This window comes from Akanthomyces muscarius, chromosome 2, assembly GCF_028009165.1.
Source record: "Akanthomyces muscarius strain Ve6 chromosome 2, whole genome shotgun sequence".
Lineage (NCBI taxonomy): Eukaryota > Fungi > Ascomycota > Sordariomycetes > Hypocreales > Cordycipitaceae > Akanthomyces > Akanthomyces muscarius.
In genome coordinates this window covers 4,942,540-4,964,911 of record NC_079242.1, presented here as the reverse complement: position 1 = coordinate 4,964,911, position 22,372 = coordinate 4,942,540, and the positions used below count along the sequence as shown (strand labels likewise).

Here is a 22,372-nt window from a genome sequence, read left to right as displayed (position 1 = left end):
AGCCTCTTCTGAGGGTGGTGTCAAGGCGCCACGTCAAACCTCAAGTTGAAACGTTGGCTTGAGGAACAAGACAGAGTAAGAGTAGTGTAGACAGTTGGAGTCTTTTTGCCAGCCCAATCCCTGCCAATCGAGAAGTGATTTGGCTCTACGCGTATTGAGTAAGAAACAAACTATCAGCAAGCACAAAGGCTATGTGGTCCGATTGACGCTGCCAAGGCGTCACTACCTTGGTGTTTCCCTGCCTTGATGGCATTGGTCGTTACCTGGTATCGTACCGGAGCTGCGGGCCAGCCTCGCTGGAAAGTGGCCTCATTTTCTTCTGGCGTGCGGCTGCCCGCGAGTCAGGGACATGTTTCAATCTCTGGGGGAGGATTTTAGCGGTGCCCACTACGAGCAAGTTACCTTTTACGGAGCTGGTCTCATTATCACACGTCTACTTTGAGTATCCCGTAATATGATCGTCTTCGTCTGTTCACATGAAATGAGCGGGTGCGGAGCCTACCGCCTATAACCCGCTCGACCAAGGGTTGGTCGGGAGGGGACGGGGGATAACGGGGAACGGATATTACTATTCAAGATCGTTTTTCGTCATGTTGGCATTTTGTGGTCCAGGGTTGGAGCAGACTTCCGTGAATGTGCATCTTCTCCGCTTGGGCCCGTCCCATTACGACAAAACGAATCTCGCCAAGTGCATGTCAAGTTTAAAAGATACTGCCGAGAATCAGTCGGCCATTGTCCCGCGGGGTAGAGCAGTGAGGGTTGCGAGGTGCAGCTGCGAACCTCGGGAGTAGCAGGTGCGAAAGCTGGCACATGTGTATTGCACATATGACACGAAAGACGGGCAAGAGAAGGAAGCGAGGCGTCGAAAACCCTTCTAGTCGTGTGAGCAAATGTTTCAAACAGGATTATCGCGATTGGCCTCTAAAAAAAGGATGTATTGGTGCGCCGTTTTGCCAATCCGTGCAGAAATGGGAAATTGGAGGGGCACGTCAAGGCATGAAGGTGGTCGGGGGATCAATCGAGCGGCGCGCGAGCGGAGAGCACATGCAATACAGGACTTCAGATTGAGGCTTGGCAGGGAGCGTCGGGAAGAATTGACGATGGAGATCGAATTTGAGCGTCGCTGTGCCGAGGTGTGACGGCCGAACCCCTCTTTCGTCTTTGATTACCAGTAACTAAAACAGCCAAAGCATGGGTAAACAACCGGCACACTTATCAATTCGACGCTAAGAAGCAAGACATGCAGCCGCCTTTTTGCCCATTTGGGACTCGTCTGATGGGATTACCACGACACGCCAACAGGGGTGTCGCAAATTATGCAGCCCATGAGGCTGGCGTGGTAGACAGGTTTGACAGGCATACTGGCACAAGGAAGGTCTACGCAGGACCGTGGCATGAGTGGAAGCTTCAATCCTTCAGCGCCCGGCAGCCAGTGGGGTGCCATCCATCATTATCATACCGAGGCCCACAGAGCAAGAGTAAGTTTCCTCCGGAGGGTAAGTTGCAGCACGAGGCTGAACGAAAAACGGCAAACCATGACAAATAAGGGCGGGGCATTTCAGGAGGATAGCTGGAACACAATAATTGCAAACATGGCGACAGCCACGGACTTGAGATGAAACCTGAGCGAAGTTCTGCGCCTGTTTCCTGTCAAAAAGGTACGACAGGGGTGGCATCTTGAGCCGTACCAGCAGAACTAAAGGAGGATCTCCGCTAGGACGCGCAAAAGTAGGCCGGCGTCATGCTCTCCCCCACTTGGAGCAGAGAGCGCTGGGCTAGAGTCCCTGCCATGAGCGTTGCATCCCACACCACCATCACATCGTGAGGTGTCTGTCGCACAAGACATGCAGCTAGTTAGCAGTAGAGCCAACTTGAACAATGGGATGTCTGCCAGGCACATGGGGTGGCCGCTAAGCCTGGTCTCTCACAGAGCGAACAGCGTGCGCCTCGGCCTGAGATTTCGTCTGTCGTATCTTACCTAGGATGAACCAGGGTATCGGGCAACAGGCCCAGTGTTTTGTCCTCTGACATCTGTATCTGCCTCCAATCAGTCCACAGGCGACCAACTGCCGATGGGGGTTTGTGTCTGTGATGCCGAGTACGGCCGTGAATGGACAATGTTTGGACGGTTGGGCTGCAAGGAGACGCGAAATGAGCAAATGAGCCCGACGCGAAGTCCGGATCTTGAGTTTGCTGCTGCGGCGGCAGGGGGTGGTGGGCACACAAGAAGGGCGACAAAGTGGAAGGGAATCGGGGGCGGCAGATGGATCGCGACAGATTGGAGGGCGGACGGGCCTAGTGCTCGCCACTCACCCACGATGAGTAGGCAAACGTCGCAAGGCTGGCCAAGGGTGGTATCAAGTCGCAAAGCGGTGCTGTATGAGGGCGTAAACGGCCCATGCAAGTCATAAATACATTGTTCCAATATACGGAGTAGCGAGGCAGGCATCGCGGCTGGGTTTTGGTTGGCGATTGATTGATTGATTGATTGATTGCATGGAGCGTCCCGGGAACGGAGCCACTTTTGTTCCGGCGCGCCGCTCCAACTTGCGGTGGCCGGCTCCGAGGGTGTTGCATGTCGACGCTGCTTCCCTGCAAATCAGGGCAAGGATGGGACCAGGCACGCAGCCGCTAAAACGAATAGCTCGGAAATCCAATACCGCCCTCGTGTGGCATTTGGCTTGCAATCACCAAAGGCGTGATGGGGGTGATGACTCGCTGACGAGATGAGGCGGCGGATTCCTCGCACCACAGACAAACCCGGCGGTGTCGATCGGGAAGCCGTGGAGGTGGCAAACATGGGCTCCGGCAGCATCAAGCAGCGGCGCCTCGCATAAGAAGCAAAAAAAACTTCCATCCTTCTCTGCTGTCGAAGGAAGGCGAAAAGCCCAGGCCACTTTGCGGCAAGCTCCCGCCGCGCCATCACCGGTGACAATCAACGGGGGGCGAGGGGGCTGATCCGGACTTGCGTGCTATCCCGCCAACCCGCCCATCATTCCGCCAGCCCACCCGCGAGTCATCGAGCGAAGCAAAAGACCGGACCAGAGCGCTATTGGCGCCCCCCGCCGCGCTGCTCCCTTCTTAGTTTAACGTTTCCCGGAATGCCTGCCTCTCCTCCCCCCAGCTCCTACCTGAAAGTGACGTTTGGCTCGAGCCCCCCACTAAACTCGTCTGAGAAAGGCGCAAATGCAGCTCTCACAAACTCTATTTTCTATTTTGGCCCATCGAACTCCATCCCGACCACGACACGCCACAAAGCAAATTTCAAATCACACGCCCGGAGGCATTCCAGGCCGCACGCCTCCAGCGTCGAGACGCTTCCCGTCTGGCCCCTTGTCACTCTCGCACAAGCTTACCAGTACTGGAAAGGAGCAACGAGGTAGTTGGTGCCCAGGCACAGGCAAGCAAGAGCCATCACATCCTTTGACCAGGCTCGAGTTCTTCGCGGCCGAGAACCTCAAATCGGCTATCTCATGTAGCCTCGCTGGCTCTTGGGCCCACTGAAACATCCGTCACCTGTTTTCTCAGTGATGCGGCTGCCTGTTCAGGCTCGTGGTCCACTGTCTACTTTACGTAGGACCCGGCGACGTCGACTTGGTTTTGCCCTTGCTTCTCGCTCGTGCTGGTCTCTGTGATTGTAGGGTGGTGGCGCCGAGGTAAGTTCAGCTCTAACCCCCCTCTTGCGACCTTTGAAACACCAATTCGACACGCCGACAAAACATTTACGGCCATGTGCTTTCAAGTATGTACTTCGAGTGGTGTGCTTGTGGCGTACTAGAGCAACTAGAGCAGAAAAGAAGCTCCAATTCATCCACTCGCTACCATACGCGAATAGGGTCCGGCGTGCTGCCACGCGAGCATTTATCCCTTGTTGGTAGCCAGCGGGCTGAACTATTTACTTCTGCAGGCTCGCTAGATCAAACTCAACTGCAAAGGGCCACCATTCAGTCCCATTCTTGGGCGCCGTGACCCTGAGTCGCTGGCATTCTTATTTAAGCTTCGATTTTACGAGCCTATGGCGGAGATTACAATAGAACGCCTGGCATGCAGTGGCCGCCATAGTCACTAATTCAGTCCCGCGTGGGAGGCGCATGCCAGCTCGGCAGGGCAGCATTGTAAAAGATCAGTCCAGCACGGTGCTGGGACGTGCAGTAGTCCTCTGAACTTCTGGCTCGCTCTTGAGCCCAAGCTCGGAGAGCAGGATATCAAAGCGACAACCACGCCAGGCCCCTAGCCCGTCACTTGGGTGGCTCTGAAACCAGGATCTTGTTTGCGCTAGTCTCGATTCACGTGCAGTCATCAAAACGGATTGTACACTCAAGGCCGAGCGATGCACCCTCTTGGCGCCGCCTTCGGCGACCAACTTACAGATGCACGCCGAGCGACCACGCCCTGCTTTTTCTACCAGTATTCGCTGCAGCCTATGTATGTCCAGACGGATGCACACAGGCCACCTGCCGTGGGTAAGGGTGCCGGGGGAGGGGCATAGGAGACACTTCGACAAGCTTAGCCGGTCCACACCCATACGCCATGGTTCCTGGTTCCACACAGTTCCGACTGTAAACTTTCTGCTCAACGTCTCCCTTCCCACCTGGACCAGCCGCATGGTGCGATTTCCTGGCCCAGCTTGCTGTGGCAACCTATCAACTCTGGTTGGCCCAAGTCTCTCCCGCCTCGGCCACATCCCATCTGCAAAATATTGGCAGAGCCGGTGGGTCTGCTCGTGAGATTGACCGATAGCTCGCACCGTCTTGCCGTCTGATTTTTGGAGAGTACGATGGGCGGGAAATCACAGTAAAAGTAGAGTTCATCTCGCCTCTTGCTGGGCCCGCCTCCGATTATTCGCCAGCACCCGTGCCTGTTGGAAGCCGGGCCAATCTTGTGCCACCTTTTGCCCCCTTGAACTATGAACGTCAGTGTAAGTGGATTCTCAGGGATTGGCCGTTTCTTGATCTGTACGTTCATGATTCGTTTGCCTGCATCATCCCAGTTATGCTCTTGCAGTTCTAACAAGGAGCCAGCCTCTCGTCGCATAATGTTGCAGGAGATTGTCAAAAATTCCAAGAGTCCGTGCTCCTTCACAAATCATACCAGCGCCATGGTAGCAAGCAACCCCCCCCCCCCCCCCCCCAAGACCACCATCAATCACAATGATCCACCCTACTGATGCTTTGCTGGGATGTCCCCTGTTCCCGGAACTGCCGACTACCGCGAGTCATCGCTGGAGAGCCCCGCCGCATGCTTGTGATGTGGCAGACAAGCACAAGGTGGTACAGTCGAGCACTTCCGTCCTGCTGGTTGTCGCATCCTGTTCTCCAGGGTCATTGGGACTGGGGGTTGGAAACTAGTGCTGTCAAAGTGTCTCCCGCCGTGTCCATTCCCTTCCGCTACAGCCAGCCATCCTCCCGCTCTGTGTACTCGTTCTTCAACTACCTATGCTGTTGGCAAACTTTCAGTGAGCATGCATTACACGCAGTCCTTGCCCGCTCCAATATACCCCCTGCGTAACTCGGAGCAGCTCTCACAGCCGTAAAACTCACGGTACTCACCGCTGTCCTTGCAATCAGACGTCGACAACCGAGTCTGGCCCACTCTGTGTTTCTTTACACCGTACTCCACGAAGTTTACTATCGAAGGCTCATCATTCCACTGATCCTTATGCGAGGCTGACCCAAGGTTCTACCGTTTCCTCGCCAAACAGGGATATACTCTGCACCATTCCTCAGCCTCCCTCCCCGGCATTCTTCTTGTTATATTCTCGACCACCTCGCCTCTACACTCCATTGCCCACGGACATTTATCTATTGTTCTGTTGCACCTCGACGCGACAGTCCTGTCTCAGAGCGTTTGACGGTGCCTGAGACTCCAGTTCCCCCCCCCCCCCCCCCCCATACTACCATCTTGGTGCTGTTGATAAAAATAGCCTGCACGGGGGCCTCTATTCCTCTTCCACTCCTTCCACCACCTCATCTACATACCCTTGTCACGCATAGCCACTTTCTACTGTTTCAAGACCTTGGTGGCCCAAGCTGTGGAGAGGGCTGCCCGTCTTGTTTTGCTCGGTCCTGCAAAGAACTGGGCCCCCCAGTGGAAAAAAATAATACACGTGTAGGGCATACAGAAACCTTTTACGCCCTTGTCGCCCTAGGTGCATAAGCGGTCGGATTGTTTCGATCTCCTCGGGGACCATTAAGCAGTCAGTGCGTGAGATCTCCTGGGCACACGTCGATCGCATCAAATACGTCGGATGGCCCGTTTCTGACCTGAGCCGTTCCATGGTACATTTTGGTCTTTTGAAGTATTGACTTGTTCTATGCTGGTTCCCTTGACTTCACAGTAAGCACGGTGGATTATCAACATCAGCTTCTGCCACTAAGCCTTGTGTACTTTTACACCCTTACTTTCCCTCTTCTTATTCCCAGCTTTTTTCTCCTCAGACTGGAAAGAGATTTGCATCTTCGGAGCTGCACAACTCGGGGGCTTCGAATACGCCTGTAGGCCACATATACCCAGAACAGCGCCTTACTCTTTTCATTTGGATTTTCCTCGACACGTTTTCAACTACCCTTCTCAGATCAGCGTCAACATGGACGTAACTTCGCTCCTCAACACGGCAGGATCCGTCAGCTCGTCAAAACCACCGAGATCATCAGCATCGCCAGCCATTACGGAGGGTGGCCACACAGTACCGTCTTCAGCGCTTCCTACACCATCGCCAGAGCGAACACTCGGACCTGCAGAATATGAAAGAAGCCCTCGCCAAAACTCCTCGGTCTGGGGAGCACGAGCTTACTCGCTGCAACTGGCACTCGACACAAAACCGCGGTCGAGTTCTGTGTTTTCTTTCCAAGCTGACGGGCGCACCGAGACGGAGAGCGAAGACGGCCTGTACAACAGCTCAAGACACGACTCAATCTGCTCTGCGGAAGTTTCTGCGTCATCGCAATCTCCCCGAATTCTTTCTTCGCGCACTTTACTGTACGTACAAAAGATTCAGTATGAAGACGGAGTCTAACGAAAACAGATCACCTCGATGCAAATCCGCCCTCCCTAACAGAGTCATATTAAAGTAGGTGCCAACTAATGCTTTTGTTTTGGCATCGGCTGACAGTCGCAGACCATTCATTTCCCCGGAGCAAAGTGATGCTGAGCATGGGGGGATGGAACCGAGGAACTCGGCTCTAGCCAGCCACCGCAGCCAATCCACTCATGCCTCAGCGTCAAGATCGCACTCGCGAGTGTCTTCAGTCACGACCATCAGCACTCTACAATCTGGAAAAGATGCCACACTACAAGGCAGGGGAAGTTCGCTCGATCGTATGGCAAGCCACAGAGACTCGGAATCCGCTGCGCAAACAAACGAGGAATTGTAAGTCTCTCCCTATCACCAAGAAACTGGTTGGCAAGCGCCAAGCACTGCAGTCGCGTCGGGTTCGGGTTGGTTAGGGGACGATTCAAGCTCAGCCCTGGAATTTGAGCCCGACAGATGGTGGAAACATGTCATGCAGTCTATCACAGACAAGTGGCACTGACAGATTGTTGAGCCGGCACCAACGATCCGACGTTTCAACAGCCTGTTTCAACGATGGTTATATATTCTTTGCTAACGCTCTTCAGTCGATCAATACAGTCAAATGGCAACTCGGTCAGCAAGATGCACAAGCGAACCATGTCAGCGCCAGATATCGCTCAGTGCTCCGTGGCCCGGATGCCACGCCACGCTGCGCAGCCCGTCATCTCAGAAACTGTCTCGTCACGACCGAGTGTCGAGGAACCGACCGAGGACTCGCGACGCAGCTCTGAGGCAACCGAAACGGGCGCCTCCCTGAAGCAGGACCAAGAAGCCTACTGCATGTTTGTCAAAGATTGCGACACGGGCTCGCAGCTCCGTAAAGCCATCTCCCACCTCTTTGGCCGCAACAAGGCGTGCACGTTGCGCATCCCCAAGCACGTATGGGTGTACTACTGCCGCAAACACTACCAGCGCATTCGATACCGCAATGCAAAGACGTATCCCCTCAACCAGATGGAGCTCGTCAAGCTGCAGATTATGCGTCTGCAAGCGTGGAGCGAGGAGAATCGCCAGCAGCATAACGGCGCTTATATTCGTATGTGGACGCTGTCGCTGCGCAAGCGCGAACAAAGCCGTATTGAGAACGGCGGCGGCGGCATCGTCGACGACGCTGCCGCTCACGACGCCCGCAGCACTGCAGGCACCGCTGTGCCCGAGTGGCTCATCCAGCGCGTCGCTTCCGGCTACACAACCGAGGAGGTTCTCGAGGTGGCTGAGCGTCTACACAAGGAGATTAAAGACGGAAACCTCGCGCAGGTGCCCGAAATTGAGTTTCTGCCAGATATTGTCGAGGCTGATTCCGGCGCGGGTTCCAAGTCGGCACGCAACGGCCGTCGTCAAAGCCGCATGTCGAGCAACGGTCCCAGCGGTATCAAGACGCCGAAGCGCAAGGCCCCCGAGTCGCTCGACTTTGGCCATCGCGAGACGGCCTACCCCGATGGTCATGGGGGCGGGTTCTACCACCTGCAGCAACAGCACCACCATCACCACGGGCACTACCACCACCATTCGGGGGAGAACACCTACGAGGTTGCCAGCCCATCGGGCAAGCGCGCACGTCTCGTCCGTCGCCCTTCGTATGGACCACCACATCCAGACTCTGCGCAGCTGCCTCCCCTAGCGTCGGCGCTGTCCTACGGCGAGATGCAGCCTCCTCCTCCCCCGGGCAATGTGCTGCCGCCCCAAACCACGCGCGCGCCCAACGTTGTGCCGAGGATCCAGCCGCTCGAATACCGCCACGGTAGCCACGGCTACGGCACCGCGTCGCCCCCCGACTCGTACTATCCCGGCCAGCAGCTGCCGCCGGGTGGCGGTCCTCCTCGCTGGGACGGCTACGAGTCGTCGCCGCAGTCTGCGCGCAGCGACAGCGCCTACGCGCTCAGCAACGGCGAGCTTCGCTACCACAGCGGGCCGCCGCCTCCTCATGCCCAGCAGCAACAGCAGCCGTCTCTGCCGCCCATCAGCGCCCAACTCGAGGGCCGCTTCCCGCGTGCGCCGCACGGCCGTCCGGAGCACCGCGGCCGTCCGCACCACTGGCGGTCTGCGAGCGCTTACGTGCCCGGTGACCACCGCGGCGCGCCCTTGCCAGGGCGGCCGCTGAGCTCCGGCCACGAGGTGCCGCCTCATCACCCGCCGCCCGGCTACCGTGAGCACGAGCACATGTCGCCGCATCACCGCTACGGGCCTGAGCACGAGCAGTACACGTACTTTTTGCCGCGCGGCCATCACGGCAGCCAACCGCCGCCGCCGACGTCGCACCTCGGCCACGTGCCTCGCCATGGTGTGCCTGCTGGTCCGCCGCCGCCAGGGTACGCGGACGAGGCGTGGGGTCGTGAAGGACGAGTCGTCTACGGGCGGCTGTGATGTCTCTTTCTCTCCATACGTTTGATGACGGCAATGTACTTTAGCAATGCCTTTTGAGTTTTTATACGTTTTTTTTTTTACCTAATCAGGGTACACTCTTCTTCTTTCCCGCAAATCTTTTGGAGTATATCTTTTTGGAGTATAGCTTGAGCGTCTTTGTTATGGGTATAGCAAAAGAGTATGCGTTGCCACTCTCATGTCTCTGAGTATTATTATCAATGCTTTTTTCTCTACTGTCTACCTATCGAGTACCTGTTGGTTTTGGTGGCTTGGCTTGGTCTTTTTTTTCCTTCTTTTTTGTACGGGTGGTCCTAGACTTTTTCTCTCTCGACGCAAAGCAATTTTCTATATATAATGTATAAGTAATAGACGACCTCTGAGTCATTTTCAGCCTTGACACCCAAATTTTGTGCAACGAAGAGACTAGAGCTGTTTGCCGAATGGTGAGTTTACTCAAGCGTACCTTGTCCGCTCCTAGACTTGAACAGAACAGACATACTCGCACTCGCGTTGTTGCTGTTGTCCCAAGTACAGTACAGAGGCACATGTGCAGGACCAGTAACTAGGTCCTCTGCAGCTGCTATCCTGTGAAAAATGCCGGTAAGCATGCTCCAGTAGGCCTTTTTTGCTCATCAGAGCGAGGGCCTTGCCGACGTGCAACTTGACCTGTTGGTTACTGCGCCCAGAGCCTCGGAGGCGCTTGCCATGTCGAACCAGGTAGACAACAACCGGCAGCTCTGTCGAGATGTAGACGCGACCCATTTCTTCTTTCATTTTTTTTTTAAAAAATCGGGGTTTATTCAAACAGAGCGGTGTATGAGGCAACCGGCACAACGGCCAGCTGTCCACAAAGCCGACATCCATGTACAGCGAACCAGCACCATTACATCTTTCTACGAGCCTTTTTCTCCTGCTTCAAATCCGGCTGTCGGCGGCTGAGCAGTCGTTCTCCTCAATCACGTCCCAAAGAACCCAAGCGCCAAGACCAAGGGGACAAGAAATAATAAAAAAACGAGTAAAAAAGACATAAATCGACAAGTCGTTTTTGGCCAGGCCTCGCCGAGCCCCTCAACAGAGCGCGGCTGCTCGGATTCGGAACCATGACCGAGAACCACATCTTTTCAAAGCCAAAACAAGCATGTACAAAAGCACAGACGCAGCGGTCGGAATATTATCAAAATCGATCGTTACTTGTAGACCCGCAGAGATTATAGCATGGCCATTCCGCGCGCCGTAGCCTGATAGAGGAACCACGGGAAACGTAACATGGAAAACGGGCATTTGCATCCACCCCGCTCCCGCCAAGCCATTTTTTGTGGTCATGACAAGAGACAGGGCTGCGCTTGGATGTGATTCTGGACGACGAACGGACTGCAAAGTGGGTGCTTAAAAAACAGTAGAGCGTTTACAAAGCATCTTTTAAAAAAATGACGATTCTGCTGTGTTTGCTGCATATTCAATTCATTCTGCCTATCTCGCTCTCTGAATATTCGTGTTACTTCCGTCTGCACCTCTCCGTCATCTTCGACTGGCTCATTTTTGTTCAAAGTAACTAATAACAACCCGTCTTTTTTCGTTGCCCCCAACCCTCTCTGGATCACTGTCTCGCTTGTATCAGTATGTCGTTATCGTAGGTGGTGTGGAAGAGAGGGCCCAAAAATATCTTCAGCAGCAATACCGACAGCATTTCTACTCTGCAAGTACGTGGCTGCGGCAGTTGCGGGCGGATGAGGGGGCCACACGTCCGTATCGTCATGGACCAGGGTCCAAGACGAATGGAGGGGCGCCGACAGAGATGGACTTTGTCCGCAACTATATCGTGCGGCTGAGAGGCAGCCACGTCACAGGCAATTATTGGAACTTTTTTTTTATCTATTCATTATTCATTCCTTCTCTCTTTAGGCAGCTGTCTTGTGATGTGACGAAAATGGGCTCACCGCTGCATAATATCAGAAGGCGCACGATAACGGCCGCTTGTAGACGAAAGACGAGCCGGGGGGCATGGCGGGGGAACCCAGCCGCAGCGGCCGCAGAGGGATTGTAAATCAGTTGCAGGTAGGTGCAAGTCTGGCAGGGCCCTTGCTCCATCCGCATGCCGTTCTGCCTGCGTTTTCATGTCGGAGCAGATAGCCGGCATGGCAGTAATGAAAATGTCCACGGCAATAGAAACCGGCGTAAGAGGCGGACATCGGCTGCCACGGCAGGCTAGCATCTATCCATCGATGCAATCCGTTCGGGATTCGCGCAGTACACATGTCTGTCTGCCTACGCCAAAGACGAGAGAGGCTAACAATGAGCTGCGAGAGCAGTCATCGGCCTACCAGTAAAAGGCTAGGCCCAGGGCGCGGTGACATTGCAGTGCAGTAGCGGGTTTTGCAATCTAGATGCCATAGTAATGAGCACACGACACGCTGCTCGCGTGACCAAGGACCCTTGTCTCAGCTAATAAGGAATTTTTGTCGGTCCCTTTTTTGTTCTTGTGTTGCTTCGGGGCTTATTCGCAATCAGGCAGAGGGTTGCACGACAGTGATGATGCGGGTTTGAGCCGAGACGGACGGCCTACACGGCTGCTGCTGCTGCTCCTGCTGCTGCGATACGTGAGAGACTCTTAGGCTGAAACCATATTGGAGCCTGCTCTATCGTTTTTTACAACAGGGAGTAGTGGTGCAAATAGCAATACTCTGCTTTTCTTTGCATGTGCAGTTCTTGCAAGCACAGAGGGCCTTGAACAGTCATGAAAGCAAGACAAGCCCACCGCCGCGACAAGGACAAAATGTAACCCGACACTTGCCGTCTTCGTTTCAGACGAGTATGGACCCTGCTTGCAGGATTGACTTGGCGACGGGGGCCAATTGGCTTCCCCATCCTTCTCGACCAGGCCCAAAGCACGTGGGATGGTACCTTTTTGTCGACGTCGAAAGCACGCAAGCAAGTCCCTGCAAAAATTGTGGCGCTTGTAGTCACAGAGGAGTGTGTTGATGAAATGGGGAACAAATCTCGCCATCGTGCTATTGGCCCGCCAAGGAATAGCAGGGCCTTTGCACGTTTTGTGGTGGCAGCTCCGCCGGACGGAACGGTGCTGGCTAGGCGCCCACTGCAGATGGAGCGGTGCAGGGCGCTAAAACGAGACAGGCGCAGTTGAGCGGGAAATGTCACGGAGGAGAGACGATACGAGAGAAACAGTGCGCCGAGCTACTGCGTGTCCTGGCCGCAGGTGTTGCAGCAGGCAGCAAGGGGTCGTGCGGTGGTCGTGTGCTCTCCTGCCGCAAAGGGCCCAAGCGAGACGCTGTACTGAATGATAGAAAAGTATGAATCTGTGGTTGATACGGGAGGTTGGAAACGGCTGGTTGGATTGGGATTAGTTTGGGCAGCACGGCTGGCCTAGACCAACGGGCTAGTTCGGACACTCCATGGCGCCGCTGCCGTGATTGAAGCTACGGGATTGAAAAAAAAAAAGCCGCTTGCAGCGGCCATGTAGACATCAGCAAGCTGCCCTGTGGCAGGTCTTTTCCGTCGAGGTAGGGTCTTGTACGATCTTGGCAGAGCTGTTGCTTTGCGTGGCCCTCTTCTCTGCTTCTTCTTTGGCCTGCTATAGACAAGGAAGATGGCTTTGACGCGACATGTGTGTTCAATATCCCGCAATAATCGGCGCAAAAGTCAATTGCCTGTTCAATTCGCGGACAGGCGGGGCAACGGGACACTTGAGCCGTCCATCTCGACAGAGAACCATGTTTGAATTTCCGGCGGGCCGAGAGGTGAATGGAAGCAGACGCAAGCAAAGTCGACGAGAATTAGGCCGAGACGCTAGACTGGTTCAATACTGGTCCTCATTAGCAGGAGGATGCGGATCCCGGGCGATGAATCGCAGCAGGTCGGTCTAGCAGGGGGGATTATTAGTAGTACTGGTAGGCACAGGATCCGTAAAAAAGAAGAGGCAGTCGTGATTCGATGGCGTACTGCAGCCGGTGCTTGGTCGAGGCCCGTCGAGGAACTTGCCGTTGCAGGGCTGGCGCTGCAATAAGCATGTACGGGCTGCAGTACAATGTACGGTGTACATGGTATGGGTAATGTGGTCGTGTGACCACGGCCCGGATAAGGCAACGTAACGGGGACGACGCCCGGCTGTAGGAGAATTCTTTCGATGCAAAGCCGAACAGATTTCCTGGTAGGCCGTTTGTGGTTGCTGTTGAGGGGCATCGCGGACGAGAGTTGCTCATCTCAGTCACCGAGGATGGAGAAAGGGAAAGTGCCCGAAACGGGGCCACAGAGGAGGCGAGGCGAGGCGAGGCAAGGCGAACGGGGAAACGATTGGATGGATCCGCGTGGGCGGCGTGCATGGATTTTGTCGAGATGAATGGAACTGGTGCTGGGCCAGGGCGATGGTGCAAGGCAAGGCTTGCGTGCATGGCAAGGTGCATGTAGTATTTTGGCCTTGCATTGGTGGTGGATGTGGTGGGACGAGTTGAGAAGAGGGCAAGATTTTTTCTCCAGCCAGTCAGTCGGTCCAGGCACAGCTGAAGACGACAGTGGGTGAGTGGGCGGCCAGACGGGGCAGCAGGCGGGCGGTGGATATGTGAGCAATGTGGACTCGTGCGGTTGGGCGGGCAGGTCGATCATGTTTATACTGGGTATTGGGTATCCGTGAATGTTTTTACTGGTACAAGAACAAATTGCCAAGTTGTTTTCCTGATGGGATGGGGGACAGGACGAGGGGAGACGCAGAGGGGCATGCCGGAGAGTGGGCAGTAGTTGCTGGGTCTGTAGACGAGGCTGTTGGGGGAGAGGAGCTGCGGTGGGTTTGAACGGCCCCTCTGGTTCTCCATTATGCAAATCCCTGACAAGAAACATTGACGTGAACTGACCAAGTAAAAAAAAGAAGCCAGCCAAATGTCGTATTTTTTTTTGCCAGCGTTGGAACCATCGGCTCGTCGGACTGGGTCGGCGGGGGCCTGGTCGAGTCGAGATACTGAACGAGGCTTGGGCGATGGATAGATAGGTGGCTCTACTGGTTAGACGGTGGATTCTAGGTTGGTCGGAGGGGGAACTAGCGAGGCGGGAAGAGATGGACCGAGTAATGATTTTGGAAACGGCCATTGAGTAGACGAGATGGAGAGAGATGTGAGAATGGCGTGAGTGAGCGAGAAGGAAGAATTGGCATTGCAGAGGCATGGGCGGCATGTCGTATAACTACTGCATATATCAAATGTATATAGATGGACTGGCTGGTGAAGAAGTCCTTTGTCGACACCAGTACATGGCGGCGACGTCGAGCCCGCAGAGCACAATCGAGAGTTGGCCGACATGCCAGCCACAAAACACGAGCCGCACTTTAACTGACACGCCCAGTTTCTATTTACTTGGGTGTATATATTTTCCAGTCTGGCTTTTTCTCGTGATTCGCACTGGTTTGGCCAGTGGATATAACAAAAAGAGCCCAGCCACGACCAATGGGCGGCAACGGCGTGCACCCATGGCGTGGAGTGGCTCAGAGGCACAACATCCCCTGCTAGCGTCAATCCAGAAGCCTGGGAGCCAGCGCCAGAGCCAGCGTGCCAGCACTGCAACCGAGCAAGGCCAGTCCAATCTCGCCACACGAGACATGCATGGCATGGCATCGAGGCCGCCCACCGAGCCCAGACAGCGCCTCGAGCCTGCGCGCCCAGCACACAAGGCCTGGACCTGGCAGCTTCCCCACCAGGCGTCGTGTTTTGCTTCATCATTATGATCATGTCCTTTTTCTCTCTCTACCCTTCTCGAGACGTGTTCAATCTTCTTTTATATTCAAGTGTCCAGCAATGGCATCTGATATCGGTGTCATGTGTGAGACTGCCCACCTCTGCCTTCTGCCTCAGCATGTTAGTTATGCCGAGCTCCCAGATAAGTTGCCATTTGATAAACATTGACGAATAGAATCAAGGTAAAAAAAATCACACACATCACCAAGGTTCCACATCCTTGCAACTTTCTGTGCCAGGCTTGCAGATAAAGTCTTTTGGGGCGCCTGGGTGATCCCTGCTATCCACGCCTCCACCACACCTCTCCGCTGCTAATCTACTGGTACCTACCTGTACCTGCCCAGTCGCACGCTGCCAGCCTGCCACGCTGTGCACCATGCCTTGTTGGCAAGTTTTTTTTTTTTTTTGCTTTCTTCGTTGGCAGCCGTGTCAGCCACCCCCAACTTGCACTCCCTTGACATTCAAACTACTAGAGAAAAAACCAAGAGTACAACTCTAGCGTGTTGATGAAAGGAAAAAAAAAAGATTTCAACCAATTGACTGCTGCCACTGTCTGCAGAGTACACTGTCCACGCCCCTCTCATCGTACCTACAAGTGGCCCTCTCGGCCGCCCACCTGCACACCCCCCCATGCCGCTGTAGCACCCGCTATAACATCCCACCCTCCAGGGTCTCCCCTCTCTGCCCTCCACTGAAGGGCGTTGAAGCGTCTCCATCGCCAAAGCTGGCCCAACAGCTTCGTTTGCTTCCTCTTTCTTCTTCCTCTTCACTTTTTGACCTCTGATCCAGACCAATTGCTTCCTCCATTGCGGTTTCCACATCCTCCTTCGCGCAACCTTTATCCCACCGCCTCGTCGCTCATCCGTACTCGACCCTCTGGGTGACTTGTCGCCCCCAGTCTCTTTTAAGCTTTCCGCATTCCACTTCCGGCCGCTTGGACAACAACAATCTCTCTCTCTCTTTTCAAGCAGAGACCTTTCGTTGCTACTTGACCGGCTCAGCCATTGTCTCGACCCCCTGGCCACTATATTACCTGCCGCTTCTGGTACACGGTCCCATCTTGCTCCTGCGCCTCGGTCCTGTGTGGCTGTCAGGCCTCCTTCAATCGCATCCCGTCGTAACTTGGACTGCCGCCCCCAAAACCTACCGGCTTTGACACCGGCCCGTTACCACCTCGTCAACGAAACCTTTTCTTCTTACCTTGTTTCGACCTTGTTTCTGCCGTCTTTCCAACCCTTTTTTTTTCCTTCTCACAATTCCATTTGCGTCTTTGACCTGCTCATCATAATCCATCACATCCTGGTTCTCTCCAAACCTGGCGACACCCCTGCCGACCAGCCCACCTGTGACGTCGCCCATACTCGGCCGCCGCCATTGAGCCACAAACCCCCATCACCTCATTGACGCAAAGACAACACGCCTGGACAGGAATTACAGCTCGTCCGCCGGGCATTGGCCCTCCGACAAACACATCGCAACCTCCTATCACCTTCCTCCTCCTCCGCCTGCCGCCGCCATGAAGTACGGCGAGCAGCTCGAGCGCGAGTCTGCGCCGCAATGGAGTCTCCGTAAGTGCAATGCCCGGTCGAATGCGTCATGCCGTTGGGATGCCGCAAACGCAATGCTAATATGGGCGTCAGACAACCTCGACTACAACTCGCTCAAGCACGAGATCAAGATGCACACCACCCGCGACCAGGCCACCGCCATGGTCATTCCCGGCTATGAGGATCCCGCCCTCGCCAAGTTTGAAAACGCCCTCTTTGCCGAACTCTGCCGCCAACACGACCGAGTCGACATGTTTGTGAGCAGCAAAGCCGACGAAATTTTCCGTCGAATGGGTAAGCTCTTTTTTTTTTCACTGCCTGAGTTTCTTTCCTTTTTCTATTTTGTCGACCTCCTTGTACTCTTTCCCACCAAAGACGCAACTAACATGGCATCACAGAACATCTCGAATCCAACACAAAACGGTGGATACAAAAATACGACCAAGAACCTACCTCGGCCAACCTCGCCATGAAGCGCCAGCGCCGATTCGCCAAGTACGAGCGCGAGCTCCTCAACTGCGGCGACGACATTTACGCCCTAGAGCGCTTCTCCAAGGCTCAAGTCACTGCCTTTCGCAAGATTTTAAAAAAGTACAAGGTATGCACCCTTGTAGTCGCTGAACCATGTCCACGCCCGCTTGCCCTCCTCTTCTGTGCTTTGAATTGCTGTCTGACCCTCTGCTGTGCTTTTAATTGCTGTCGTCACATACCCTTACCCTCTGCTGTACCCGAATTGCCGTCATCGTATCCTCTTACACTCCTCTTCTGCATGCCACTAACACTCCCCAGAAATGGACAGGCTCAACCGCCCTCAATGCCCGCTTCAACGAACAGGTCCTCAGCAGCTTCAAGAGCTTCACCCGCCGCGACTTTGCCCCTCTGCGTCAGCGCCACTCCGAGATCCTCGCTCGTCTGCGCGACGCCGCCCCCGCCATAAGCGAGCCCAGCTCCCCGTCCTCGGTCGAGCTCCCGCCCTCGCCCGCCAGTACCGCCGTCCACGAGCCGCGCGTCACCTTTGACCCGCTGCCGCCCGCTGCCGCCGCCCAGCCCAAATACTGGAACGAGTACGACGACGGCAGCGACGCTGGCGGCGACGATGACGGCGGCTACGCCATCTACATCAACCCCGACGAGGACTCGTCCTTTCCCGGCATGGAATATGTCAACGCCATCGTCACCATGCCCTACCACAAAATCCGCGGCTGGTTCAAGCTCAAGGACCAGCGTGAGCGCCGTCCCTTGCTGTCCGATGATCGATACGGCGGCGGCGGCGGCTACTCGTCGGCCGGCGGCGCGCACACCGACTCGGACGAGGAGGCCGGCTACGCGAGCTCCGACTGCATCCCCACCGAGGGCTACAGCACGCACTACGCCACGTTTCCCAGCATCAACGAGCAGCAGATCCGGCGGTACCGCGAGCGCGTGCTCTTCTGGGGCACCCTGGCCTCGTTTGCCGCCGCGTACATGCTCATGGGCGTCGCGGCCATCCTCATCTCGGCCGGCAAGCGCAAGCTGCGCGTCGAGGTGGACGTGGGCGTCACCGTGGGCGTCATGATGAGTCTGTGCTGCTCGTGCGCCGGCCTGGGCATGACGCTGTACCGCCAGGACAGGCTGGCGGTGCTGACTAGGCTGGCGGTGTGGCTGGCGTTTACGACGTCGTGTCTGGTCAACGGCATGCTGCTGATACTCGTCGTGGGCAACACGCCGTAATCCAGTGCACAACCTTGCGAAGCATGCTGCAGATCGGGTTTCGATTATATTATCACGGCCGTTTTATTCTGACGACATTTCTTCTTTGGCAACGTAATGCCAAGGTTCTTCTATCTTGGCAACGGTATGCCGACCACGCTCATTATTTTCTTTGATCTACGAGTATCGACATGATTCGTCCGTCTTCAAGCTGTGAAGATGGCAATAAGCGTTTATGAAGTATGGGATATCCCGGACGCAGGCTGTTTATTTATTTTCATTGATTGGCGTTTTGGTGCCTCGGGATGAGGCTCTATGTATGGCAAGCTGTGCGTGCATCTGTTTGGGAGCTATTTGTTTTATTCATTTTCTTGGAGGAAAATGGCATGGAAAGATTTAAAAATTGCAGATTCCGCGAGGATACTTTTCTGTTTAACGAATAAATGGACCACATCTATTGTACACGTTTGTCCTGGACGGAGCCAGTATAGTAGTGGGTGAGTGTGCCGTGATGTATGTGGTACGTGACATGGTGCGGACGTGTTGGTTATTTCATGTTGAACTTGGTGTTGCATTCATAGGGTTACATTTCTAAAAAAAGGAAACCATTGTTCTCCTGCACAAAGGCATTCAGGTGCACCAGTCATCCATCCATCCCTGTTGTTGGTCCTGAGACATGCAGCGAATCTCGCATCTCCAATTGTCCCAATCCAGCAACTGACCGACCCTGGCCCCGCCCGCCCCAAGATCGGTGCGGCGGCGGCCAAACCCCACTGAAGCCTGCCCCGGGCCGGTAACTAACCAAAAGGGCTCTGAGTCACTCCGAAACAACCAACAAGGCAGTCATGTTCTTCCTCTCCTTCTTCTTTTACAACCTCCCAATTCAACCTCTTCTTTCAATTGACTTTTCATTCCACAGCACATCCTCCATCCGAACCATCCCATCTCTGACACCTCCACATCACAATGCCGCTCCCCATCACCACCCTCCGCCGGGGCCCATCCACATACACCCTCCGTCCCGGCCTCTTCGCCGACGTCCCCTCCTTTGCGCACGTCTACTACGACTCCTTCTCCGACACCCGCCCCGGCGCCTCCACCGACAACCTCATGGACATTCTCTTTGGCGACTTCCGCAGCCACCCGCGCGACACCCGCGCCGTGCTCGCCGCCATGCTCGCCCCGCGCCTCTGGAGCCTGCAGTACCGCATGAGCGCCCTCGTCGACGACGCCACCGGCCAGGTCGTCGGCTTCGTCTGCGTCAAGCGTCCCGCTACCGAAATCTCCTTTTACGAGCGCTGGCTCTCCCCCCGTACGTAACTTTTCTTTTTTTTTTTTCTCTTTTTTTTTTTCCTCGCTTCGCTCGACGTGGGGCGTAAAGACAAAAACCACACTTTCCACTTACACGGAGATCTTGTTAGAAACATGGCTGCATAGGTTGTATACCGTCATGCACAGCATCGCCAGCTTTGTCCGTCCTCCTGGCGCCGCGCTCGACACCACGCAGGCCGCGTCGTTTACGCGTGCCTTTGTCGATCTCGAGCCGCAGGTGCGCTGCTCCCCGCGCCGCCGCGCCGCGTGGTACCTCTCCATCGTCGCCGTCCTGCCGGGCCATCAGGGCCGCGGCCTCGGCGGCGCGATGCTGCGCGCGGCGCTGGACCACATCGACGCCGTGGGCGCGCGGCAGCCGCTGCAGACGCCAAACGATGCCGGTTCCCACGAGACAGAGGCGGCGGCGGCGGCGGCGAAGGGAGAGGAGGTGGACATAGGGGGACCGGCGGTGTGGCTGACGGCGAGAAAGGGCACCGAGGGCCTGTATCGAAGGTTTGGGTTCGTCAAGGTCATGGACTCGAACAAGGGCCCGCTGAGCGCGTGGAACGGAGGGGCCGTCATGTTCAGGGGCCTCAGGGGCGTGGTGGACTTGTCTTGACGGGGTTTGGAAGAGGGGAGGTTGTGAAGGGAAAAAAGTGTATGTTTTGGGGGGTGCTGGGTGAGAAGGAGACCAACTCTCGCTCTGGTGTGGAAGAAGGCGTATAGGCATTTATAGGCTTGCAAGTCATGTTACAACATTTTCTTTACTCGAGCTATCTCATAGAGCTGCTGCAATTAGACATCTGTGTTGGTATCGCAGGTTCACCAATCTGTGTATTTGTATTTTGTGCACTGCACTATCACGGAAGAATAGCATGGGTATTGATAGACGGTACATTGGTCAGTTGTCGCTTACAGCAGCGGGCTCGGTTTTAGTGCGCACTCTTTGGACTGCCAAGAATATCGCGGTTCATCGGACACCGACGCAGCGCGCCCGTCAGATCTTAGCTCGCTCGCTGCGGACATGCTCGTCGTGGTGGGGTTGCCCTTTGGCAACTCCGCTTACACCGTTTCGACGCTGTCGGACAACGACGCCGTTTTCTTCCCATTATGAAGCGCAGACCAGCTTTGTAATAAGGAAGCATTGAGATTACGCAATAGACTGTTGGTCGGCCTTTTTTGGTTGCCGATGCATCATAGCTTAGCTTCCTAGTCGCCTCAGATTTAGGTATATAACAACTAACACACTTGGCACATTGTCTGCTGTTTCTCTACACTCCTTCCTCCCGACTATTCATTTTCTCCTACTATTCAAAGTACTTTTCTATTTCCCCGTCTTTGGAAATCATGTCTCGCGCTATTCTCGTCACCGGCGCCACTGGCAAGCAGGGCGGCGCCGTCATCGCCGCGCTGCTCGCGCAAAAGGCAAGCTTTCAAATGCTCGCCCTCACGCGCGATTCCTCGTCCGCGTCCGCGCGGCGACTGGCCTCCCAATCTCCCAACATCACCCTCATCGAAGGTAATCTGGACGACGCAAGGTCCGTTTTCGAAAAGGCCAAAAAGGCCACGTCCGCCCCGATCTGGGGCGTCTTCAGCGTCCAGGTTCGTTTCCCCCGCTCACACACCTTCATGCTCCTGTGCGCCCCCATCTTACAGCTCAGCAGTCGCCGCCCATGAACAAGACCGGTCCGACCATTGAGGAGAAGCAGGGCAGGGACCTCGTCGACGCGGCCCTCGCCAACAACGTCTCGCACTTTGTCTACTCGTCCGTCGACCGCCACGGCGCCAAATCGGCCACCAACCCGACCGACATCCCCCACTTCATCAGCAAGCACAACATTGAGCAGCACCTCATGCGCAAGGCGGCCGGCACGTCCATGCGCTGGACCATTCTGCGGCCCGTCGCGTTCATGGACAACTTTGACGGCAGCCTCGTCAGCCGCGTCTTCGCGACGTGCTGGAAGCAGTTCCTCCCCTCGCGGCCCCTGCAGCTCGTCGCCACGGCGGACATTGGCGTCTTTGCCGCCAAGGCGTTTGCGGACCCGGCCGCGTGGAGCGGCAGGGGCATCTCGCTGGCGGGCGACGAGCTGACGTTTGAGCAGATGTCGGCCGTCTTCAGGCAGAAGACGGGCGCGGAGGCGCCGCTGAGCTGGGGCGTGCTGGCGAGGATGGCGCTGTGGGCGTCGAGGGAGATGAGCACCATGTTTGCGTTTTTCGAGGACGAGGGGTACGGTGCGGATATTGAGGAGGTGCGCAAGCTGCACCCGGAGCTGAAGACGATGGGCGCCTGGCTGGAGAGCTCGGTGTTTGTCAAGAAGGCTTAGGTTTAGACCGGGCAACCTGGAATTTGCGACGAGAAAGGCACAAGAACGCACCACGAATAGATCTCGCGGTCGTTTATAGATAATTTGTACGCTACAGTTTCTTCAACTTGAGAGAAAAAACAAACAGAATGCTAGCGGTGCTCTTTGCGTGGGTTCGTATTGAAGACATCTCCAAAGCCTCCGACACTAACGGGGCATGGGTCCAAATGGTCAGCTTGTAGCTCGCTACTGCGTCAAGACTTGCAACTTGTCTCTAGAAGATGTCGCGCGGTGTATTTGCAGATGGGATACAAGGCAAACCCTTTCTATAGCAATTATCCGTGTGCGAAA

General features: G+C 55.4%; 5 protein-coding genes across 5 annotated transcripts; 4 read left to right on the top strand and 1 right to left on the bottom strand.

Moving 5' to 3' along the window:
* Positions 1-259: 259 nt before the first annotated feature.
* LMH87_004783 (uncharacterized protein) lies at positions 260-2,031 on the bottom strand (the record flags this gene model as incomplete). The annotated part of the gene is made up of 6 exons (XM_056196055.1): positions 260-330; positions 403-433; positions 1,611-1,640; positions 1,689-1,713; positions 1,819-1,830; positions 1,979-2,031. The coding sequence occupies 6 exons, from the start codon at positions 2,029-2,031 to the stop codon at positions 260-262; spliced, it is 222 nt and encodes a 73-aa protein (XP_056049622.1).
* Positions 2,032-6,586: 4,555 nt separating this feature from the next.
* On the top strand, positions 6,587-9,436 carry LMH87_004782 (uncharacterized protein; the record flags this gene model as incomplete). The annotated part of the gene is made up of 4 exons (XM_056196054.1): positions 6,587-6,978; positions 7,025-7,069; positions 7,118-7,369; positions 7,618-9,436. 4 exons carry the CDS (start codon positions 6,587-6,589, stop codon positions 9,434-9,436), a joined length of 2,508 nt encoding a protein of 835 aa, XP_056049621.1.
* Positions 9,437-16,687: 7,251 nt separating this feature from the next.
* LMH87_004781 (uncharacterized protein) lies at positions 16,688-18,428 on the top strand (the record flags this gene model as incomplete). The annotated part of the gene is made up of 4 exons (XM_056196053.1): positions 16,688-16,739; positions 16,812-17,012; positions 17,117-17,316; positions 17,508-18,428. The coding sequence occupies 4 exons, from the start codon at positions 16,688-16,690 to the stop codon at positions 18,426-18,428; spliced, it is 1,374 nt and encodes a 457-aa protein (XP_056049620.1).
* Positions 18,429-19,373: 945 nt separating this feature from the next.
* On the top strand, positions 19,374-20,337 carry LMH87_004780 (uncharacterized protein; the record flags this gene model as incomplete). The annotated part of the gene is made up of 2 exons (XM_056196052.1): positions 19,374-19,719; positions 19,829-20,337. 2 exons carry the CDS (start codon positions 19,374-19,376, stop codon positions 20,335-20,337), a joined length of 855 nt encoding a protein of 284 aa, XP_056049619.1.
* A 728-nt stretch (positions 20,338-21,065) lies between these two features.
* Positions 21,066-22,042, top strand: LMH87_004779 (uncharacterized protein; the record flags this gene model as incomplete). Its single annotated transcript, XM_056196051.1, has 2 exons — positions 21,066-21,320; positions 21,383-22,042. The coding sequence occupies 2 exons, from the start codon at positions 21,066-21,068 to the stop codon at positions 22,040-22,042; spliced, it is 915 nt and encodes a 304-aa protein (XP_056049618.1).
* Between the last annotated feature and the right edge of the window lie 330 nt (positions 22,043-22,372).